Here is a 24,010-nt window from a genome sequence, read left to right as displayed (position 1 = left end):
ATCCAATTGTCTAAGCACCATTTGTTAAAACACTATCCTTTTCTGCCTTGAATTGCCTTGTTACCTTTGCTGCAAATCAGTTGCCCGTAAATGTAAGAGTTTATTTCTGGACTTAATTCTATTCCATTGATCTATATGTCTATCCTTTTGCCAGTGCCAGACTAGTTTGATTACTGTAGTTTAATAATAAATTTTTAAATCAAGGATTTAAGCCCTCGACTTTGTTCTTTTTCAAGATTGTTTTGGATATTCTGGGTTCTTTGCATTTTCTTTTAAATTTTAAGATAAGATGGTCATTTTCTCTGGGAAAAAAAAAAAGCCTGCTGGGCTTTTGATAGAGATTGTATTGAATCTGTTAATCAATTGGGGAGAATTGCCATTTCAGTAATATCAAATATTGTAATCCATGAACATAGAATATTTCTCCATTTATTTAGATCTCCTTTAACTTCTCTTAGCAATGCTTTATAGTTTTCCATGTACAAATTTTTCACTTCTCTTGTTAAATTTATCCTGAAGTATTTTATTCTTTTTTATACTATTGTAAATAGAATTGGTTTTAAATTTCATGTTCAGATTATTTATTGCTGGTAGAAATTCAGCTGATTTTTGTATGTTAATCTTTTATCATGTGACCTTGCTGAACTCATTTATTAGTTCAAGTAGTTTTTTGGCAGATCCCTTAGGATTTTATAAATACAGGACTGTGTTATCTGAGAATAAAGACAGTTTTACTTATTCCTTCCTTTCCAATCTGGATGTGTTTTCTTCCTTTTCTGGCCTAACTGCATTGGCTGTTGCTTTTAATTGTAACTCTTTCTGTATTTCTTTATTCTTTGCAATACAAAAATATTTTTTAAGGAATAAAAAATTATATAAAATATAGAGACTATATATAGCTTAATTCTGATATGTTAATAAATTTATTTATTTATCTTTCCTTAACTTCAATTTATAGTAAATACATAACAGACTGTTTTTTTTTATGATACAGCTGGTTTGAAATTAAGTTTATGGCCTCAAATTTACTTATGTGTTTCAGAGATACAATGAGCAGTGAAAATTTACCTCCAGTGATGCTCAGTTTAGAAGTTCTTCATTTGGGCTACAATGGAATTTGTAATTTAATCCAGCTACAACTTAACAGGCTAAGAAATTTAAAATTTCTCTTTCTGCAGGGTGAGTAACACTGTCAATGTCAAGTCTTTATTATTTAAAACTGACTTGATTATCATCCTGTTTTCATAAGCAAATATAAGCATCAACATTTACTCAGATAGATTCATTGACAAAAATATTTTAGTAATCACAAATGGGTTTTTCTTCAGTTATTTACATATTTCCAAGAAAATGCAATATTCTGGAGTTATATACACTATTACATCATAATTTCCTTTTCTATCATATTCAACTTAAAAAAACAATAAAAAGTAACCAGTGAGTAATTCACAAGTATTTATTAAGCCCAGAATTGTGCTAAGTACTATGAAAGATATGAAAGTACTATATTAATATGATTTTATATAATTGAGATTCTTAACCTAAAGTAGTTTAAGGCCTATCTGTAAAGATGTACTGAAACAAAGATGTATTGAACTATTATAACACAAAGTTCTGACTATGTGTTACTAACTTAAGTACCATAGAAGTTCAGAGAAAAGAGAAACTGAAAAATTCACTCCTCTATATATCTAGGACTCTTTGAAGGACTGACAGAATATGAATTGAAAGTGAGTATTACTGAGAGATTTGCAAACAGCAGGGAGAGAAAAAGAGTCACAGGGCATGATTGTGGTGTCTGTGGGCCAACACTTGAAAAGAGACCAACTTAATGTAAACAGAGAGTCTGCAGGTCTCTTAGAGAATTAGATATACTAGATATTTTGATATATGAGCTCTTCGTTTTATTTAATTTGGTTTTAAGACTCATTACTTTATAGGAACATTTTTTATTTTGTGGGGTAGTGAAGAATTGAAGTTTAAAATGTAGAGCAGGATGAATTATGGAACGCCAGGCAGAGAAATTTGGACAGGATGTAGTCAACAATAGTTAGGAACTGTACATTTTTACAAAAGCGGCATGAGAAAAACACAGGGTTTGGAACATTAGTGTAACTAATTATTTAATGACACAGGAGAAAGGTTAGGAGATGCATCAGTGAGACAGTGAGACTTGCAGGGATGTATCTGGATAGTTGATCTGTGCATAATAACTTTTTTCTGAAAGAAAAGACAGGCTTTTCTAGACCATATTTTTAAGAATTTTAATGCATGTTTTTGCCTATCAAAGGTACTTGTGATTTAGGTCAAGAACATGGAGACTTAGCCTTAAAGAAAACAAGAAATTGAGCACAACAATGACATCTTTTAAAAGATAAATTGATATACAAAAAAGCAGACAACCTAACCCTGGAAGGTCTGTTTTAATCTAATAACGTAAAGGGGGAGTGTGTTCTCTTGCCCTGGATAGCATGGCAGATTGGAGTAGGGCAGCCTTATGCAGGAAATGAAGCAGTTTACTCTGATAATTTTGACTGCCATTAGTGGAGTCATTGGGCAAGGTTATCCCATTTAATCTTCACAGCACCCATACATGGTTAAGTATTGTTATATGCATTTTGCAAAAAAAAAAAAAAAGAAGAAGAAATTGAGATCCAGTGAGGTTAAATAATTCACCTAAGTTGTGCCAGTGTGTGTTATGGTACAGAGTCAAAGCCGGGTCTGTCTGACTCCAAAGCACATGCATTTCCTATTCATCATGAATGACATGGTAAGGGCCTAGACTAGACTGGTATCAGTGGGAGTGGTAAGAGGTAAGTCTAAAAGGCAGTTTAAAAGGAGGAAATATTAGTGTTACCAAATTAGGCTCTTGGATCCCAAAGTCATAGAAATGAACAGTATACCCAGCAGTAAAACAGGCAGTGTTTTGTTAAAAGAAGAGAAAGACTTATGCATAAGGGAGTTACAGGGAAGCTAGTTCCTGAGGAGAGCTGTTCAGGGTCTTTTATAGGGCAAGGGGACAAGAGGTGCAGGCCAGTGTCATCATTCCATGCCTCTGGAGTGGTCCATTCTGTTCTTGCTGGCTGCATCATGGGTGCACGCTCAGTTAGGGCTTAGGTTCTTGTGCCTGCTCAGTAGGTCCAAGATGGTGGTGTTGCTCATTATCATTACCCCAGGACGGTTGTTGTAATGGTCATCTTGAAGCTTTCTGCACATATGAGAACTCTCAAAGGGGCCTTAAGGTTAATCAGTAACTTAATTTTTAGAAAAGAAAGAATGCGTAGATAATAGTAAGTTTTAAACAAAGCTAACAGTTATGTTTTTAACAAGCCTTGGAGAAGGTGTTTTGCAACTCAGTGAATATCTGTTCTCTTATCTCAGTTTATTTTATCAGGGTGGTTATGCCCAACTTTCATTACTTGTCATTACTTTTATCAGGCCCTTGGGATCTCATGACTGAGGAGTGGAAAAGTAATAAAATGTTCTCTGTGGGGAAAATGGAGTTGGTTTGGTTCACAGGCCTAGCCCTATCCTGTCTCATTAGGACTTAAGTGACTAATTATATCAGCACCGCACTCTCCTGAGTGAGCCATGGGCTGGTCCTATTAAGTGACTAATTATATATACATAAGAAGGAGAGAAAATAGTCCAAGATGTTTTCATAATTTCATTAGGAGATTGGGCAAGAGAAGATACTAAAACTAGATAAAGTCATTGGGAAAGGTTGCTCATAGGAGACAGGGAAAAATCAATGTGTGTTGTAACAGTTTTGAAACATAAAAATGGAAACTTTTTCAGGTAGTAGTACAAGACCGTAAGTCAGAACTGGAGATTTATATTTTAGAGTGACCCCAGTGGAAGTGACAGATGAAGTCATAAATATGTGTGCTTACTTAAGAAGTATAGAGAAAGAAGAAAGGCCAAAAAGAGCTTTAGAGGCACCCTTATCCTGTGCCACATTAAGAAGACAGGAGAAAAAAACCAACAATGGAGTCATATAAGAAATTTTGAAAGAAAACCAAGAAATGCAGAATCTAAATGTTAGGGAAAGAGAGGATGAATGGCCTCAAAGTCAAATGATAAAAAGAATAAGGCCTGTGGGGGGAAAAATTGGATTCAACAAAAAGGAGACCATTGGTAACCTTCAGGGGATCAGATCTGGAAATATGATGAAGGCAAAAGTCTAAATGAAAATAATATACAGAGAAGTGTCTGGATAGGCAGTAAGGCAACTCATCGAGGTCATATACTCAAGGAGCTTGTCCCTGAAAAGAGAGTAAGAGATTGGACTGTGGCTAGTGAGAGTATGATCATATTTAGAGGTTTATAAAGAAGTGAGTTAGGTTAAAGATCTTGAACCAGAGGAGTTAATTTTGAGATCAAGGTCTAAAGTGGGAAGGAAGTGAAAGCTATAGGGGAGTACACATGTGTAGGCAATGATACAAGGAGGCCCTGCCAGTGTCCATGAGAAACCTTACAAACCTGCATTTCAGGTGTTACATTACATTTGCAAAAAGGTGGAGAGGATGGAGTCTTTGGTAAACGGCAAGGTGGAGGTGTAGGAAAGCAAGTTAGAATCTTAAGGATTAAGGGTCAAATTTATCTAAAATCTATTTAGTTGCATAAGGGAGAGTTTTTCAAACAGTGATAAATGCTGCTAGTTATAGAAGTATAAAATTCCTGAAATCACATTCAACACAGTTGTTTTAGGGTTTTATTTCTTAAGTGTATTTAATGAGCATTCTAAAATAAATAATGGCCCAAAATATGCTACTGTAGATCAGCCCTATTCAGCACTTGAAGCTATACCACTATACTTAAAATATTTAAAGTGACATTCTAAGTGCACAATTTTGTAAAAATAATAACACAACAGAGTCATTTTTCTCAGTCTAACTTTAGTAAACTTTTCATTTATAAGTAAGACACTTGCTAATGTTTCAAAGTCTGTGATTTAGGTCTGTAAGCAATTTTAATGAAGGCTGTGATGTTATTGATTTCTTTACAAGAATAGAACAAAATAAGGTAAATTTACCGTATTTCATCAATTCTGAAACACCCATTTTTCATATTTTAACATGTCTGAAATCTAGTCATGTCTTAATTGATGGCATGTCATAGTTTACCTAGCTGAGTTTTTTTCTTTCTTAGTGTTCATAAAATATTGACATATCTTAACAATGGTTGGTGTCTCTAACAATTTGATAAAATAAGTTAAATTTCAAAGAGAATTCCAAGATTATGGGATTATGTGCTCAACAATGTATTCATTTGCTTGGGTTGCCATAACAAAGTACCACAGACTAGGTGTTTTAAATAACAGAAACCTATGTCCTCACATTTCCAGGGGCTGAAAGTCCAAGATCAAGTTATCAGCAGAGCTGGTTACTTCTGAGGTCCTCTCTTCTTGGCTTGTAGATGGCCTCTGTGTCTTCACACGGTTTTCCCTCTGTGTGTGTCCTCATCTCCACTTATTATAGGGACAGCAGTCAGATTGGATTAGGGCTCATCCTAATGACCTCATTTAACCTTAATTACTTCTTTAAAGACCCTAACTCCCAAATACAGTCACATTCTGAGGAACTGAGGGCTAGGAATTAAACATATGAATTTGAGGGGGACACACTTCAGCCTATAATAAAAAAAAGGATGAATTTTGAATGAAACACAGAATGACATACTAGAAAGATCATTGAGTTTAAAATATAGAGGTCTAAGTTAGGCCTGGGGTTGCCACTTTTATGTCTTTGAGCAAGTTCCTTAACTTCTATGACCCTCAATTTTCTGATTATTAAGAAGAAATAGTATTTTTCCTATCGTATTTTGAGACTTTAACAGAAAATACATATAAAAGCATAGTATAAATTCAAGAGTCCTTTTAAAAGTTACCATTAAGGGCCGATTCCGTGGCGCACTCGGGAGAGTGCAGTGCTGGGAGCGCAGCGACGCTCCCGCCGCAGGTTCAGATCCTATATAGGAATGGCCAGTGCGCTCACTGACTGAGCGCGGTGCGGGCGACACCCCACCAAGGGTTGTGATCCCCTTACCGGTCACGAAAAAAAGACAAAAAAAAAAAAAAGTTACCATTAATACTTATAAAGCTATTGATTGCTACACTAGAGAGAAATATTAGGTTATAAGGAAGGATTTAGGGTTTTAAACAATGAAATAAACTCTAATTTGTTTAGTGTGATTACAATATACTTTAATGTGTGCAAAAATATAGTAAGAACAGCATAATTAATGTGTATTCTACCAACTTAATACAATGAATTAGTTTAAGAAATAATTAGATACACCTATTATAATAATCAGATATACTCAGGAAGTATATCTTTTGCAGCACTTTCATACATCTACTTTTGTCAATACCAAGTATTTTAGTATTTAATCACTGAGCAGACAGATAGGGTCAATTCAGCACATTGCATACATCACAACCTAATCTTTCAAACACAAAGGAGAAATTTTAACAAATATTATTGACGTGATGCCACCTGCCTGTATGTTACATTTCAATTTCTCTTTGGAAAAAGTTTTTTTAAAAAATACCTTAGCTTAAAAAAAGTTTGATAAAAATATTTAAATGAAGGTAGATTTTTTTTGGCTCACTTGAAGTATTATGACTTATCTTTTTTTTAGGGAATGAAATTAGTCAAGTTGAAGGGCTTGACAATTTAGTAGTCCTTCAAGAATTGGTAGTGGACCATAACCGCATCAGAGCATTTCATGACAGTGCTTTTGCCAAACCAAGTTCTCTGTTGGCACTTCACCTGGAGGAAAACAGAGTGCGAAAACTGAGCAAATTACAACCTTTGGTAAAACTAGAGAAACTCTTCCTAGGATATAATAAAATACAGGTAATATTATTTTGTTTTTTGTTATGAGATTTACAACCCTTAATTCCTCTGAGTTCTGAACATAAAGCTTCCAAACACACAAATGAAAATTTTGCTAATGTGCTATTTATCGTTTATATACCATGTATATTTCAAGGCAAATAAATATTCTGTGATGCAGAGATGTTCACCCCGTTTCTGGACTTATAGACTGGACAAACCCACATGCACCTGCCCACTAATAAAGGTTAGTTCTAAATGTTCTAAGGCTCTCTGAGAGATCTCCTTTGTTCCTTGACTGCTCTTGGCCTGAGCTGTTTCTGAATCTCAATCCCATACTTCTTCTGGCCCTTTAAACTTGGCATATGTTCTTAGTCTACCTGACATTTAAATCAACTCCTAATAATGGACTTTGACTTGGCTTTAATATGACATTTCTCCCCTACTCAAGTGTGCCTTAGACAGGATCCTGCGTTAGTTTTACCTGCTCAGAGTTCACCTGTTACGTTTAGGCCACTGCCCCAAATGAGCTTGCTTAGACTCTCTCCCGAGATAGTACACAAATAAGACAGTTGGAGACATAAGCTTATACATCCCTCACATTTCTCTCAGCATTTTGGTGATGGTCTGTTAGCCCTCCTTTTGCCAACTTTACTACTTCTGCTTATACCTCTAAGACAGCCTTGAAGACAGACTGAACTCTGGATTACTCACCAAGGACAGGGACGCAGTCTATCTTGTCCACATTTGTATCAGTATAGCCTAGTGACTGGTATTCAGTAGACACTTGATACATATACTTGTTTGTGATTCCATATGCTAGAGTTAAGGAAGACTTTTCTAGGGTGATATAAAAGCCCTGTCCAAGGTTAAAGGAAATCATAACCAGTGCCCCTTTCTATATAGCAACAATGGAATATGCATTCAGAGAAAAATAGTATGTGACTAATTCATCTACATTCAAACATTCATCAAGAAAAGCCTGCCAAAACTGGCAACAATTCTTCCAAAGCTTTATCCAGAAGAAATATAAATTAGGAAAACTGCTATGCTATGGAAAATCTTTCCATTGACAGCAACTGAGCAACACAAAGGACTGTCAAATCATATTTATACACATCAGAGATCTTACCTGGTATCAAGCTTTCTTTACTAATAATTTCAAGGATACACAGGACCTAGAACATTCCAGTGCCTTCTCAGGTCCTTCCTTTCCATATCTCATACATGCAATCGATCTTTGAATAGAAAATGAGGTCTCCAAGTGAGATTTTGTGGGGTGATCACGTACAACACGGGAGTGTCTCATTTATAAAACATCTCCATTTAATACTTGAGCTTATGTGATATTTTATAGGGATCCAAACCTCGTAATTCTATAGATCCTAGGTTTATTTACTATAAGCAGTCCTTAATCAGAGAGGTCTGCTAAGACAATATCATAAATGAGGACCTTCTTCCTAGCAAATACCATTGCTCTATTTGACAGGACATCCAGTTACCAACATACTTAGAAGATTAGTCCAGGTAATCTGCCTTTCCCCAGGAGTGTCCCCACCCCACCATTTCCTACCTCCAATCCCTCTTAAGAGAGTGAATGGATGACAGATCAGCTGGTATAGCAACTTCCTCGCTAGCAACTTAAACAGAAGAATCCTCAATTAAGCTTATTTATAATCAAAATCTAATATAGCTATATGACAACCCGTATAATCATGCAAGATTATACAAGGGCACTTCAAAAAGTTCATGGAAAAACAGAATTAAAGAAAATACAAATCTTTCCATGAACTTTTTGAAGACTCTGCATATATATTTATCACTGAATGAAGGGGTGAGCATTATTGATTATTTAATGATCAGATCTTTGTTTATTTTTATCCTTGAAATTATATTTTTCATTGAATTTAGATTGATCGTTTTCCCATTAAACTTATTTTCACCATTAATATTTTAGTACCTTAATGTGACCATACATTTAACTGGGGGTGGGGGGGTGGGGGGAGGGAATGAACTCAGAGGAATAACAAGGTTAAGTTATTAAGGAGATTCTGCTTAATTCTACTGAAAACATGTGTTCTTCAAAATTCTCAACTCCCTTCAAATTTTCTTTTTTGGGAGAGAGTTCATCTCTAGCTTCATACCAACATGGGCAGGCTGATAGCAGCATTAATTTCTGCAACTGGGCAATCAGATTACAATCTTTGGGTTGGTAAAGATTGATAGCATAAGACGGAAAAAGCCTAGAAAAGTGATCAAAACAACAATACTTAAGATGAAAATATATGCAGTCCCCCATTGACCTGCTTTAACGTCTTTCAGAAGCTGCATGTCCTTGATAACAGATTCAGCTGTGTCACTTTGATTTAGCCATCATGTTCAATAATGTAGATTTGGAAAATTGTTGCCTAGTCTTCCTTCTGTGGGAAGAATCACAGAAACACAACTGAAGGATGAGTTATTTAATTCAGCTTTACAGTCCTGTTTGATCCTTGTGTCTAAATGATTCTCCAATTTGATACCCATCTACTCTGTCTACTCTTAAATATCTGAATAATCAGCTGGAAATGACTGCAGGAAATAGTCTATTGATATTTATTGTCCTAAATGAAGGCTGCAGTCCAGACCTAACTATTACAATGACTCTCTTAAGTGCTTATCTTGACAATGTACAAAGTAACAACCATTAGTGTTCTGGTTAATGTTTAACACCTGGCAGGGCAGAGGGGTGGCCTAAATAGTAGCATTTGCCAATTTTCATGGTGTAATTTCTTCTACCCTAGCCAATTTCGAGCTAAAACACCATCTCCCAAAATTTCTGAAAATTTACCAATCAACTTCTGTAAGCCAGTAAAAGGTAACTCCAGCACATCACGGTAAAAAAATACCCTGTATTAAAAATGGGAAGCCATCAGTCCTCTCCTTCCAATTATGGACATATTAGTTTGCTTGAGGTCTCTTTAAAACTTTATACCAGCATTATCCCCTCCAAATAGTCTTTAATAGTCTTTATCTCATATTAACATTTTCTATGAGAAATGAACATTTTGTTAGAAATATTTCACTAGTGAACATTGCTATACACTGTTTAATTTGAGAAAATAATGTAATGCTTTTCACACGATCATGACTTCCAGTAAGACTTTGCTTCCACAAATAGGACTGCCTGTGGGTAAAAATGCAGAGTATCTCTGTAGTAACTAGATGTTAGAGCTTTTTAAAAGCCCTCCTTTATTATAATCTCAAAATCAAAATAGTAAAGATCAGTCATTTAAAAAAATTTCCACATCCAAGTGATCTAAAATAGGTCTAAATATTTTTTGTAGTTACTAGATGAATTGGCTATATGCACTGTCAATTTTTAATTCCAAATAGGAATATGGACATATCATTAACTTTGTTGTATCATTGTGAACTATCAACAACCTTAAGCTGAGCTTGTTGGCTAAATTTTGTCAAAAATACCATTTTAGAAATAATTTTTCAAAAACTAAAATGTATTTGCAAATTTTCACCAATGGTAAATGGATAAATAATTCTATGCAGTAGGGAAGGCAAAACATTTAACTAGAGAAATAGTTTTTCAGCTACATATATTCCCAGCAAGTATATCAGGATTGCAGTCCACTCAATATCACATTTCTTTATTATTAAGGTTGTGTTTAAATATGTACCTTTGAAATGGTTTAGACCGTATTCATCTTTTTCACACTTCTGGGTCAATACTCTGGAGGAATTAACCAAATATCATGTGAGTCCTAGAATAGTTATAACTCTTCTGAGAAAAAAATTGGTCTTTTTTTGAAAGTGCTGCTCTAAGGCCCATTTTCCATGTCAGACTGTCATCTTTACCAGTCACATATTTGGAATCCACAGTACCCAGATCTGCCTTTATTCAACTATATGAATATTGTCAATCAAGTTCACTTCAGAGAATTCAATTGTGAGCTAGCTGCAATCCAACACTTATGTATAATTACTTCGAATTATTCTATATTTGAAGATGTTGGGTCTAACCAAATAATAACTTATTGATAACTTTTGAATAGGATATTGCTGAACTGGAAAAACTTGATGTTATCTCTTCTCTCAGAGAGCTTACAGTGTATGGCAATCCAGTGAGTATATTACCTTTCTAATTTATTAGTTAATTTACTGATAGTTGTATATGACTTATTTTTATATGGTGTGAGGAAGGGATTTAATTTTATATGTTTCCATATGCATAGCCAGTTATCCCAGCAAAATTTATTGATTAGTGTCTTCTTCCAACAGATCATAGTGCAAACTGCCATTATCCTATATAAGAAGGTCTGTTTCAGGGTTCTACATTATATTCATTGGACCATTTGTCCACCCCTGTACCAATGTTATACTGTGTTAATTACTTACATTTTACTTGATGTCTGGTAGAGTTTATTCTTTTCTTCTGCCTCCTCTTTCTCATTATGTATTTCTCTTTCTTCACTATCTTTGGCTATTGGCCCTTTATACTTTATGAATTTTAGGAAACAACTTCTCAAGTTATGTGAGAATCTTGTTGATGTTTTAATTAGAATTGCATTCAATTTATAAAATAATTTTAGGAGAAATTTCCCACCTTTCCTGTGAGTGGATCTGATGAGTAGCATACTTGTTCACCTAATATCTGAACAAATTGAGAAATATGACAGTGGAGAGGTGAAAATATCTGCTTAGCTTAGTGAGAAAGCAAAATGGGCATGCCAACAGTTCCCAGAAAGAGGCAATCATGATCACCCAGAAACAAGAAATACTAGACTGAGGCCTTTCCACGTGGGAAGAGAGCTTCTCTGGGAGGAGCAGAACCTCCCAGAGAAGTTTCCCCAAAGGAAAACAGCTTCCCAAGAGGAAAGATAGGAGCCAAGCATGTCCAGTTTAATTTTCCCTCATATACCAGTTAAGTCACTCTGCTTCTGGTGGTGGAGAGGGAATGAAGGAGTTGAGAGAGACCAGAAGTGCCACATCTTAGAGTTATTTCCACCAAGAAGGAAAGAGCAACAAGCAGTCTCCCCTAATATTTACAGTATTCAGCCTTCCCTTCTAAACATGTATATACATTTATTATATGTCTTCTGATAAACATTTATAATTTCCTCCATAAAAGTTTTAGTCATCTTTGGTTAGATTTATTGTTTGCTTTTTTTAATTATTGTTTTAAATCATATCTTTTTCCATTTTTCTAATTGTTGAATTGTAGAAATTCTCCTTTTTGTATATTGCTCTTTACCTAGGAACTTACTGAACCCTCTTTTTAGTTCTAATGGTTTGTAAATTTTTGGATTTTTTCTATAGACTATCATATTACCTGCAAGTAATGACTATTATTTATTTCCAATCCTTATATTTTTATTTCCTTTACTTCTCTTAGTGTGTTGACTAGGACCTCTAGTGAAGTGTTGAATAGAAGCACTCATAGTAAGTTATTGACTTCAAAAGAATGCTTCTAAGTTTTCACTATTAAATATGATGTTTGCAGTAGGTTATGGGAAGATAACATTTAACAGTTTAAGGAAGTTCCTTCCTAGTTACAGTTTACTACCTATTTTGGTCATGAATGAACATTGGATTTTGACTAATTGATAATATAGTTTTCTCTTTAATTTCTTAATATGATAAATTACATTAATAAACTCTCTAGCATTAAACCATCCTTAAATTTCTAGAATGAGTACTTGGTCATATTTAAATTTTACTGGATTTAAATCTCCACTGTGTTTGTATTTTTATCACCTTTTTTATACCCCAAATTATCGATTTTTGCTTTTCCTCTTTTATTCTTGATAAATCTTGCTAAAGGTTTGTCTATTAGTTTCTTCAAAGAACTGTGTTTTGGTTTTATCAAGTGTGTTATTTCTTTGTGTTCTATTTCATTAATTTCCACCCTTTATTATCTCCTTCTTTTAGTTTCTTGGAATCTACTTTCAAAAAAACTCTTAAGTAGGATACCTAGTTCATTAGTTTTCAAAATTTCTTCTGAATCAATCAATAAATTTTAGTTTACAAAGTATTGCTTTAGCAACATCCTAAAAGTTTTGACATATAGTATTTTTACTGTTATTTATTTCTTAAAACCTACTTTCCCAAAGATCGCTTCTTTAACTCATGAATTACTGAGGGTTGTGTGTATGTGTATGTGTATTAATTTCAAACCTATGGGGTGGTTTTAGATGTCCTTTTGTCATTTATTTGTAATGTTGTTATATTTTAGTCAGAGGAAAGTCTGTATGTTATTTGATATTTATGAAACTTGCTTTGTGGTCTAGAATGTATGTCAGTTTTGGGTTTTTTTTACTCAATTATATTTGTTAGAGATCTTTCTCATATAGTTATATAGTTATCTGCTACTTGCTTTTAAAATTGTTTATTCATTCCCTTTTAATAGTTTCTTTTTCTTTTTTTGCTATTACAAACAATGCGTGCATACTTTCTGTGTCAGTAATCCCTGTGTTCACGTATGTCCATGTTCAGGGATTTGTTAGGATTCAAGGGACTCAGAATATACAGTAGTTGTACTCATGGCTAAGACTTATTACAGTGATATAATAAGGATACACAGTCGGATGATAAGGGAAAAAGACACAGGAAGAGTCTGGAAGCATCCTTGTTCAGGCTTCTTTATACCCACAAGGAGTCACACAGAGCACACTCTATACCCAGCAACAAAAACTCAGCAACTTGTGTGTTGTTTCTAGCCAGGGAAGTCCATTGGAGACTTAGCATTCAATGATTTTGTTGAGGGCTGATCACATAGGCACCCTCTCATGTGCCAAAATTCCAGACTCCCAGAAGGAAAACAGGTTGAGCATTAATCATATTTTTAGTATTAATAATTTAGGCATAGTGAACTGCCCTTATCAGTTATGGAATGGCAGGAACACTCCCAAAATCCAAGTACCAAACACAAGACAAGAGCCATCATTGCAACCAGATCCTTTTAAAGTTAACAGCTTCAGTCCTGCTATGTTAACTCTTTCTATACACCTTCTTATGCACATATACAAGTATTTTTAAAGTAGGTTGACACTGTGAAGGGATGGATCATACAGTTCAGTAAATGTGTATTGACTTAAATTATATAGTGCCTATGGAAAAATATCGTATTTGTTTCAAACTAATTACTTAGGATTATGTCGTTAATTAACAATACTATCTACTTTTTTTTTTTTCCTTTTTGTCTTTTTTCATGACCGGCAACGGATCGCAACCCTCAGTGTCGCGCCCATACCGGACCGGGACCGGCCACGGGATCGCAACCCTCGGTGTTGCTCCCGCCCCTCGCTCAGCCAGTGAGCGGCCTGTCTGTATGTGGGATCCGAACCCTCGGCGGGAGCGCCGCCACACTTCCCAAGCGGCGCACTATAGCAGTGCGCCACTGGGCCGGCCCCCAATACTATCTACTTTTAAAGGACACTAAACCTCTGCATGGTAGCAATAGTTAAAAAAAAATTATCTTCATTTGTCATGACAGGAAATTGAGGAATCTTTCAAAAAAGGGAGCTCATATCGGTAGCATCTAATACTATAAATTAGCTATTATCTGTCATCTGTGCTGCTTGTGCTAAATTTCCTTCTCTATGAAGTATAATTTTTGAAATAGAAGTTTTTTTAAAAAATAAATTATTTTAATTTATTCAGATTTGTAGAAAAATGCTACATCGCCACGTGCTCATATTTCGACTGCCTAATTTACAGATGTTAGATGGAATTCCTGTGAATTCAGATGATAGGGCAAAAGCTGAACTTCACTTCTCTGAACTACAAGCAAAGAAAAATTTGGTAATAATTATATTATTTACACTTTCTTTTGAATCATATAAATTATTAGCAAATGAATGTTATATCTCATGCATTTTGATTTCTGTGTTTAAACTCATGATGTCTTAGTAGATTATCTTAGTATCTATGTAGTGATTACTATCAAAGGCAACTTGATCTGGTGAATAGAGCATGTGCATGCACGTGTGCACACACACACAAACAAGGCCAGGAAGCTCCTTTTCCAAATAATGCACTTTGACATAAGGCAAATTATTTAATGTCTGTGTGCTCAATATGTCAGATGATGTTAGAAGGTAACTATAACATATCACTTTAAAAAATAAAAACTAACAGTAAAACTGTTTCCATTTAGGGAGAGAAGGGAAGGAGGGACTTCAGCTCTCTGGACTGTGCAGTTCATTTAGCAAGGGAGATGTGTGCCTCTATTCTTGTATATTGGTAGGATAATTTGGCCTTTTACCTATCAGCCCTAGAATGTATCTGACCATGGCAAGAAAGAGATGAAAGAGAGAAGAAACCACAAAAAGCATATCATTGGGAAATTCTGTCATTGACCATCCTGTTTCTTTATGACCATCCTCTAAAGACTAAATTTAACCCAGAAAATCTATGGTTTTTGAACAGAGAAGTAACATTATTAGAGTTGTGTTTTCAATGTTTCAGGAATACAAGACTGGAGGAGGTAGGAAAAGTAATTAAGAGGCTTTTAGAATAATCCAAGAGAGATATTATGAAAACCTGGACTAGGGTAGAGAATGTAAGTAAACCTCAGATGCAAGTGAAAGCCAGAGTCCAAGGATATTAGAGTCAGTGGACAAAGGTTACTTTACAAAGCTTATATTGAAGAAAAAAGAGGTAAGACTACTGTAGATGTCCTTCTAATAAGCTTGCACATAATTTACTGGATTAACTGACACTCTCCATTCCCTCTGTAAAACAAACATGCCCAGAACACCCTAAACTTTTGATACTAGTAGGCTCCTATGTAGTCCACTTCTCCCTTCAGCAGTAGATTCACGTACTTATCAAGATTTGTCCGTGTTTTTTTAAAATCCTGTTATGCCAGTTCTTGTTATCTTAAATAAACAAGTGAATTATAAGTGCAATTTTAAAATTATTATTTCCATGCTTCTGTGAAAATCAAATGCAATATTTTGGAAAGTCTGGGTAAAGAGCAATCATGAACACACACACACAAACAAACACAAACAAATATAATGTCAAATTAGGTATGGAAGAAAAAACTGTAAAATATGGAAGAAAATAATAAAAAATTCAGAGAAAATACCTGGGAAAATTACTTTCAAAAATCTAGACAAATTCTTGTGTTCAACTTTTCTTTACATGTCTTTAAAGTCTTGCCACTTTAAGGAAACCCAAACTGGAAATTATAGGTGGAACCATAAGGGTATGATTTATCTAAGCACTATTAGAGAAAATATCAATCTAGTGACCCTTGCTTACAGAAAAGGCCTTGGCCCTTCCTCAAAAGATTGGTTAATGCATGTACTTTTATATGCTTTCAAGTTTTTCAAAAGATGAATATGAATTACACTTATGATTCTTAATGATTGCCTGACTTTTTGATTAACATTAACTTTTCTGATTAATTTTGACTTCTTTTGATTAACCAAGGGTCTTCTATTGTAGGTCTAAGTAGCTAGGGATCCGTGAAACTTAAAGTTGTACAATGTTAATAAAGATTAGTTAGTTAGGCAAAGGAAATTGATTCATTTGTGAATTACATCTATAAACATTTCTCTAACAAATCTTAGCCACTGATCTATATGATATAACTAAGAGTACCATCTAATGTCATTTACTCAAATTCTTGTCACACACAGTCTTTCAGAAGAGAGAAAATGACCAAATAAAATTTAGTTCAATGATTTAAACATCCTTTTCTTGTCACTAGTTTATATTCCTGGAGCAAGTCACTTCTTGAAAAACATGCCACATGTATTAGTTTCCTATTGCCACTGTAACAAATGACAACAAATTGAGTGGCTTAAAGTAACACAAATTTATTATCTTACAGTTCTGGAGGTCAGAAATCTGAAAATGGGTCTTAGAGGGCTAAAATCAAAAGTATTGACAGGGCTGCATTCCTTCTGGAAGCTGTTTGAAAGAATTTGTTCTTTGCCAATACTAGCTTCTAGAGGCTATTCGCATTCCTTGGCTCATGTTCCTCTGCCAGCAGTGTCGTCACTTAGACCTCTGCTTGCATCATCACATCCCTTCTCTCACTCTGACCCTTCTGATTCCCTCTACCTAGATCCATGATAATTCCTCATCTTACAAACCCTTAACTTAATCATACCTTCAAAGTCCTTTGCCATGTTAAGGTAAAGTATTCACAAGTTTTGGGGATTAGGATGTAGACATCTTTGGGGCAGGGGCATTATTCTTCCTACTGTACCACACATGTGAGGGCTCCAGGGACAGACCTACAAAAATTACCATCACATTAAAATTTAGAACTTCTATTCTTTTTTTTTTTTTCCTTTTTTTGTCTTTTTTTGCTGACCAGTAACAGGATCGCAACCCTCGGTGTCGCACCCGTACCGGGGACAGACCTACAAAAATTACCATCACATTAAAATTTAGAACTTCTATTCTTTTTTTTTTTTTTCCTTTTTTTGTCTTTTTTTGCTGACCAGTAACAGGATCGCAACCCTCGGTGTCGCACCCGTACCGGGGACTGGCAAGGGGATCGCAACCCTCAGTGTTGCGCCCGCACCGCGCTCAGCCAGTGAGCGGGAACCGGTCTCCACATGGGATCCGAACCCTCGGCGGGAGCGCCGCCATGCTCCCAAGCAGCGCACCCTCCAGTGCGCCACCGGGCCGGCCCTAAAATTTAGAACTTCTATTCTAATGTTGGCTAAATTTGAAACACATGAAGTAATCACTTAGAACAATTTTAAATATCTTAATTTCCATATGCAATTTTTTAAAAATTGGCTTAACTCAGCAGAAAAAGTACATAAACTCAAACTTCAGTCAATGATGAATATTTCACTAGAAGTTTTGTTTGTTGGCTATTTTCTACTTCTCACGTAGTAAGCTCAGATTTTCCCATTACTATACCATGATGTCATCTTGAGTTATTCTTGATATATGTTCTTGACATTTGAATCAGTGCTATATATAAAAATATAACTATTTTTCCACTTAGTTATTCTGTATGTAAACATTTAAAAATTATTTTTCATTCATCTATACATGGTTAGTAAAATAAAGGTGGTATTAAAGTCTTTATTTTAGAGAATATATTTTAAGATTCAACAATAATTCTTATTTTCATGGCTAGAACAAAGTTGAGCTAGTAGTTCTTTTAGCTGTTTAGGAGACACAAGAACAGAAAACTTTCTAAGTTTATCAGTTCAGTCTAATGTGTTTTTCTTTATTTTAATTGCTGCTGTTCTTAAGAGCAGGTAAGGCATAAGTAAATGAAATCTAAGACTGTCTTCTAAACCAAAACATTTTAGTAGTTTGGTTTCAGAAAAATAATTGACAACATTCTACATTAGAGATGGGAAGAAACTCCCACAAAAGAACTAGAGAATTTGGGGCTGATACCTTAGCATTCATTACAAAGCTACATTCTTGGTAAGACTTAGTGAAGTGCATGAGGTAAATCAGTAATTTTACATAAATGGCAACAGCCTATATCTTTAAATGAGTTGAATCATATGTTAAAAAAGTGTAAACAAAGTCAAAGTCAGTCTTAATGAAACAGAGCAGGCTTAAATTTCTAGGGAAAACAAGACTTCTCTGCCTAAAATACTTTTATCCTCCATTTGGTGGTTCCTGAAAATTTTTTTAAAAGCCTCTTAATCCTAAAATGTAAATACTACTTAGAAAGTTTTACTATGTTCCTTAAAATTGATTGTTATGAGATGCTTGTCTTAATCTCCATTTTATTTACTTGTTTGTTTTTGAAAAGCTAGTTAACTGCAAGGCATCTAACATGAGGAATACAAAGATGGAGAAGAAATAGCTCTTACCTTCCAGTCCAAATGGGGAAAGACTTCATTCTCATTTTCTTAATTCTACACTTACCTTGTTAAGACTCTTTGGAAAGGGGGAGGTGCCATCAAGCACTAGATTCCAGCGAGTACAATGCAGTCTGACAAAAACAGAAAATAAAGGGGCCGGCCTGGTGGCGCACTGGATAGTGTGCCGCTTGGGAAGCGCAGCGGCACTCCTGCCCGAGGGTTCGGATCCCACATGCGGACCGGTTCCCGCTCACTGGCTGAGCGAGGCGCGGGAGCAACACCGAGGGTTGCGATCCCATTGCCGGTCCCCGGTCCGGTACGGGGGCAACACTGAGGGTTGCGATCCGTTGCCGGACATGGAAAAAGAAAAAAAAAAAAAAAAAAAAAAAAAAAAAAAAAAAAACCAGAAAATAAAGCTCTGAGGGAGGTAAACTGCCCAAAAGGGTCTGTCAATTTCACAGGTTTTACCTAGTACCATTTCTGAGTTTAAGCAAGCATATAATTTATGACTAAAAAAAATTTTAAGTTGATGGTAAGGTGGAGCTTATGATAAGGACTAAACCTATTGATCTGAATTTTGGAGGTGAGATATTCTTAACTACATTTTTTATTGTTACTATTATGTAGTCTATTCCTGTTACCAACTCTCTTATGGATGGTGGATCATCTGGCCAAGTGAAAGCTCCTCCCATAAAGATAACAAATGTAATTCTTCCTGGTGGATTTAGCCATTACTTGGCATCTGACTTCACTTTAACTCCTGAAGTTGAAGGTATTTAGACAAGAGTTTAGAGAGAATATAAAAAATATTTCATTTGAAACAAACAAAAAAACTCACTTTGATTTCTAATATTACTTAAAATTGCATGTTTAAATTTACATTTTCTAAAACTGCATGTTTGTTCAAGTTTCCTATGGTCATTCTGAATTCAGAAACTGAAGTATTTCTTGTTCTAATTAATTACTAATATGTTTTAACTAAACATCTGTTCACTTACAATGTAAACTTGGTGATACTTGCACAATTATTTCCTGACATTGCTTTTCAAAGCTTTTATTTTATTTCATGTATGTCATAGCAAACAATTACTAAAACCAGTTTACTAGTACAGCCTGCTAAAAGTAGAAATCAGAGGTTTAAAAATATAACAGAATCTTGAGGTATGAAGGATATCTTACAAAGAGGTCATACTTTTTTCATGAAATCACAAGTAAATATTCATGAAGCCAATACCAGAGGAGTAGTCAAGAGGTAGAGCTTTAAATGAGGTAGTATATTAAAAGGACAGGGCATACAAATGGTTTATTATATTCATTTTAATTGAGATTTGAAACAAACCTTTTCCCTAATTCCAGATCTTCAGTGGCTATTATTTTGGCAAAACTGGGAGGTAGCTACTCCTCTGAGGGCTCACCTCTTCCATTCCTTTTAACTTTCCACTTTATCTTCAAACCACTGTTAGACAATAAAACTCTGAACATCACAATAATTATTAAATGATCTAAGAGCCTACTAAGAGTAGCAAATTGATCCATGTGGTTAAAGTTTTAAAAGGAAACCCAGCTGAAAGAAACCCAGAATAATTCCCCCTGTTAAGATGTTATATTTTGTCTAACTTATTTTTTATACTTCTACAACTTTATGGCTTCAAGGTTTTAATCATAATGAGGATAGTTATGCTTTTGTCCAGTAGGTATGACTATCAGCAAAATTGTCCAATTGTACCAATTTGTTACTAGCCTCCTTAACAGTATAATGTCATCTTCAGGAATGCATTTTTTTTCCACATTTGTTCAACCCTCAATTTATCTCCATAACTTCCTTCTCAGTTATTTTTCTTCAAGATCTGTTATGGAACTATTTTTTTAGTATTTTTCTGGAAAAGTTCTATAATTTCTTTCCTATTTTCTGACTGTGCTGTCCCAATTTTTATTTTAAAAAGTATGGCCACTTTATTTGTACATTTATTACAGCATGCATAGCTGGATATTTATATGTTTTTAAATTACCTAGAGAGGATCAAATTGATTTACTAGCTCACAGAAATTTAAGCCTCATTATGTGCTAGAGATATATTCCAATTCTATATTTTCATTTGGAAATTTTAATTATTGTTATGTAACATATATAGTGTACATTCAGCTGAGGGACAACCAAACTATTACTGAATGCTTACATTACTTAATCCTTCTCATTGTTTCATAATTTTAACTCTGAATTTCTAATTTCAGACAAAAAAAACAAGAATGCAGGGATCGTGACGAATAATCCTCAGAGCATCCATGCAGAAATAGCTTTTCGGCAACTCAGAGGCATAAATCTCTCTTCATCTCTTCTGTCACCTCAGAATATTGCATCTCCAACTGCACAAACGTACCAGAGCAACCAAGATGAGGGAAGGTAAAGCTATTCTGTGTTTCCATGTCATTTCTAATTGTTAATAAAAAAAGTACTCTTCATATTTGCTATTCATCTATAAAAAAAGGAAATATTGTAAATATACAGTTATATATTTACTCTGGGAATTGGGGAAAGCTGTCAGATAGCATATACTTCTTTTCCTACATTCATCAAACTTTTCCCAATTCCAGTGTATTTAAATCATAATTCAAAAAGGCCTCAAATTGAATATCAAGAACAAACAGTGCTCAAAGAGTACTAGTGCTCACCAGTGAGAGAACATTGAAATAATTACATGGGAACTTCTTTTCATTCTCTCCCAACTCACTCTACTCACTGAATATGCAGAGCAGTTCATTTATACATTGAACAGCACATAAATTCTATAATGAAATTGTGAAGGCTGAAAATTTTGTAAATTCTTCAAAACTTTCTTTAAAGTTCCCACTTGCCCCTGCCTCTGGTCTGGACCTATCCCTGCAGCCCAGCCCAATACCTAAGAACCTTGCTACTTCTCATTAAGAATCCACTCTGCTGCTCAACACCTGTCTGTCTAGATTTCCAAGTATTACCTGTCCCCAGCTTCTTTGTAGCCATGCTCCCGGTCGTGTGTTAGAATGACCTACCTAAGCAGTAGGTCTAGTTTAGGACTGGCTCTTGCTGCACTGATCCCCTGCTATAATCAGTTGTGGACCAGAGTCCTCAGGATATCCCAATCTTTAAATAGCCAAAAATAGAATCATTTTCTCTTCTTTATTTTTATTTTTTTGAGTTTGCACACATATAAAATACAGAAATTATTTACTGCAGAATTATCTTAAATTAGCTGATTCATTAAGAAATTAAGTCACCATTATTTGACTCATAAATATCTTATTTCTTACAGAATTCCTGGGAGCAACTTTCCAAGATCAAATCGAATGTAACTGCCTAAGGAGAAATGAGAGAAATAACCTAAGAAACCTATTTCTGTTTAGCAGTTGTGTAAAAACTAGCAGACAGTGGTCAGTAAACAAAAAAATAAGATAATCATGTTACTTATGTTACTAAAGCACTTCAGTTCCATATGAAGATAATCTATCTTTATACTTGATGAATTTGATTTAATATCACCTCTCTTAAACTTTCTTTATGGCTATCTTAAATATTTGTTTGATTTTCTATATTATAAAAATCATGACGTATTATTTCATACAACAATTTGAAAAGGCAAAAGTGACATGAAAGAAAGTCAGAGAATCAAATGCTTAGTTCTGGTATTGGAAGCAATTAGTCATAAAATCTCATTATGACCTGTCATATGAAGATATTAAGGTAATTTTAGGAACTAAGCATATTTTTATTTTTTTCATTTGGGGTTACATAAAATTAAAGCATACATTTCTTACCAAATAGAACTACTACTGAAGCAAGATGAGTTTTGCAGTTAAACTACAGATTAGTTTTTAGGACTATACTTAAAAAAATACCTTCAAACCAGGTCTGCCCTCAAAATTGTTCAGAAATGCAAATTGTAGGCATCAAGAGTAGTTCCTAAATGTGGCTAACTGTGTATGCAGCTAGTCATTCATGCTCTAAGAGAAAAGAGTCCCACTTTATATGTAAATCATTAATTGTGCCTGAAGTAATATAATTTTACAAGCAATTTTAGGCTAAAAAGAAAACATGTTCAAACTGAGTGAGTGGACACATTTAAAATTTTGACCTTTAATAATTACATTTCACTGGAAATAATTTTTCTAAACTATTAAATCACATAGTACTTGGACATATCACAAAGTAATCAAATGTGGATTTGAATTTGCTTCTTTATTTGTTGAATACAGTTGTTTAAATTGATTACTAAATTATCAATCATATTTTGATATAAGCTCTATGATTCATGAATTGTTCTATTTAAAATTTTAAGGTATTGGCTCAACACTGCATGTAGTTTTCATATGATTTTATATGTTCCTTACATGAAAATAAGTTATTTTTACCCAAATACTTATGTTTTATAATCTATCTGGAAATAGTTTGAAAGGTATTTTGGAAACAGTATAATTTCAATGTATATGCAACAATTTTGTATTTTTTCTTCTTTAAATACTATATGTTTGTAATTTAATCATGTAATATTTAAAATTTCAAACCTAATTACAGATTGATTTTGCACTTCTTATGTGTGGTTTTTGAGCAACTATTACACTTAGGTGGAGGTTTGAAAAACAACTATGCAGTTCTTAAGATGTCCAGAAGATGTCTTTGTTGCCCTTTAGTTTTGACAGTTGATTTCTTTTTTTTTTTAATTTAATTTTATTTTGTCAATATACAATGTGGTTGATTATTGTGGCCCAGGACAGTTGATTTCTTTATAGTGTGGTGACAGTCTGCTCATCACTATTTATTACTAAATTGGTATTATCTGCTTTTTCTTTTATGATATGTATAAATCAAATGCTGAATATGTTACTTTAGTAATAAAAAGTATCTTTAAAAATAATAAACCAAGTGTGAAAAATAAAAGTAACAGGTTTCCACTGGAGAAATATATTTAAGAATAGAAAAACATAAAGCAGAAAAAACATAACTGATTATACTGCATCCATTTAACATTTTGGCATATTTTCAATATATTTTATAATTCACTTATAAATTTTTAACTAAATTTTAATTACATTTGAATTTCTTCTTGAAAGTAATTTTTAATACATAATTTGATAGTAAGAATAATACTAAACATGTGTTTAAGCATTGCTAGGTGCTACAGAATACGTACACACAGAGACCCAACCTTCAAGAACCTTTTAATATAAATATACAATAAACAATTTCATATAAAAGCAATGAGGGGAATGATTATTAACATGATTTGGCACAGCAGTTCTGACTTTTTTTCTGCTATGATAGGAGATGACACTGATGTGATATACAAGTACCCCAGGAATATCTTCACAGGTTAAGCTGTTGGTTTTGTGCAATTCACAAGG

The 24,010-nt window shown here is 34.2% G+C and overlaps 1 protein-coding gene across 1 annotated transcript in view; it reads left to right on the top strand.

Annotated features, from left to right (window-relative positions):
• LOC103599241 (leucine-rich repeat-containing protein 9-like) overlaps positions 1 to 23,546 on the top strand; it is a 94,404-nt gene extending 70,858 nt beyond the window's left edge. The window contains exons 25-30 of the mRNA XM_008583353.1: positions 1,043 to 1,179; positions 6,643 to 6,860; positions 10,889 to 10,957; positions 14,496 to 14,636; positions 19,265 to 19,409; positions 21,925 to 23,546. Of these exons, the coding sequence (XP_008581575.1) occupies positions 1,043 to 1,179; positions 6,643 to 6,860; positions 10,889 to 10,957; positions 14,496 to 14,636; positions 19,265 to 19,409; positions 21,925 to 22,067 (853 nt within the window). The 3' untranslated portion in view covers positions 22,068 to 23,546. The remainder of the gene's footprint in view (positions 1 to 1,042; positions 1,180 to 6,642; positions 6,861 to 10,888; positions 10,958 to 14,495; positions 14,637 to 19,264; positions 19,410 to 21,924) is intronic.
• The last annotated feature ends 464 nt before the right edge of the window (positions 23,547 to 24,010 follow it).

The sequence above is a fragment of the Galeopterus variegatus genome, unplaced genomic scaffold (assembly GCF_000696425.1).
Source record: "Galeopterus variegatus unplaced genomic scaffold, G_variegatus-3.0.2 Scaffold2892, whole genome shotgun sequence".
Taxonomy (NCBI): Eukaryota; Metazoa; Chordata; class Mammalia; order Dermoptera; family Cynocephalidae; genus Galeopterus; species Galeopterus variegatus.
This window is presented reverse-complemented; position numbering and strand designations above follow the sequence as displayed.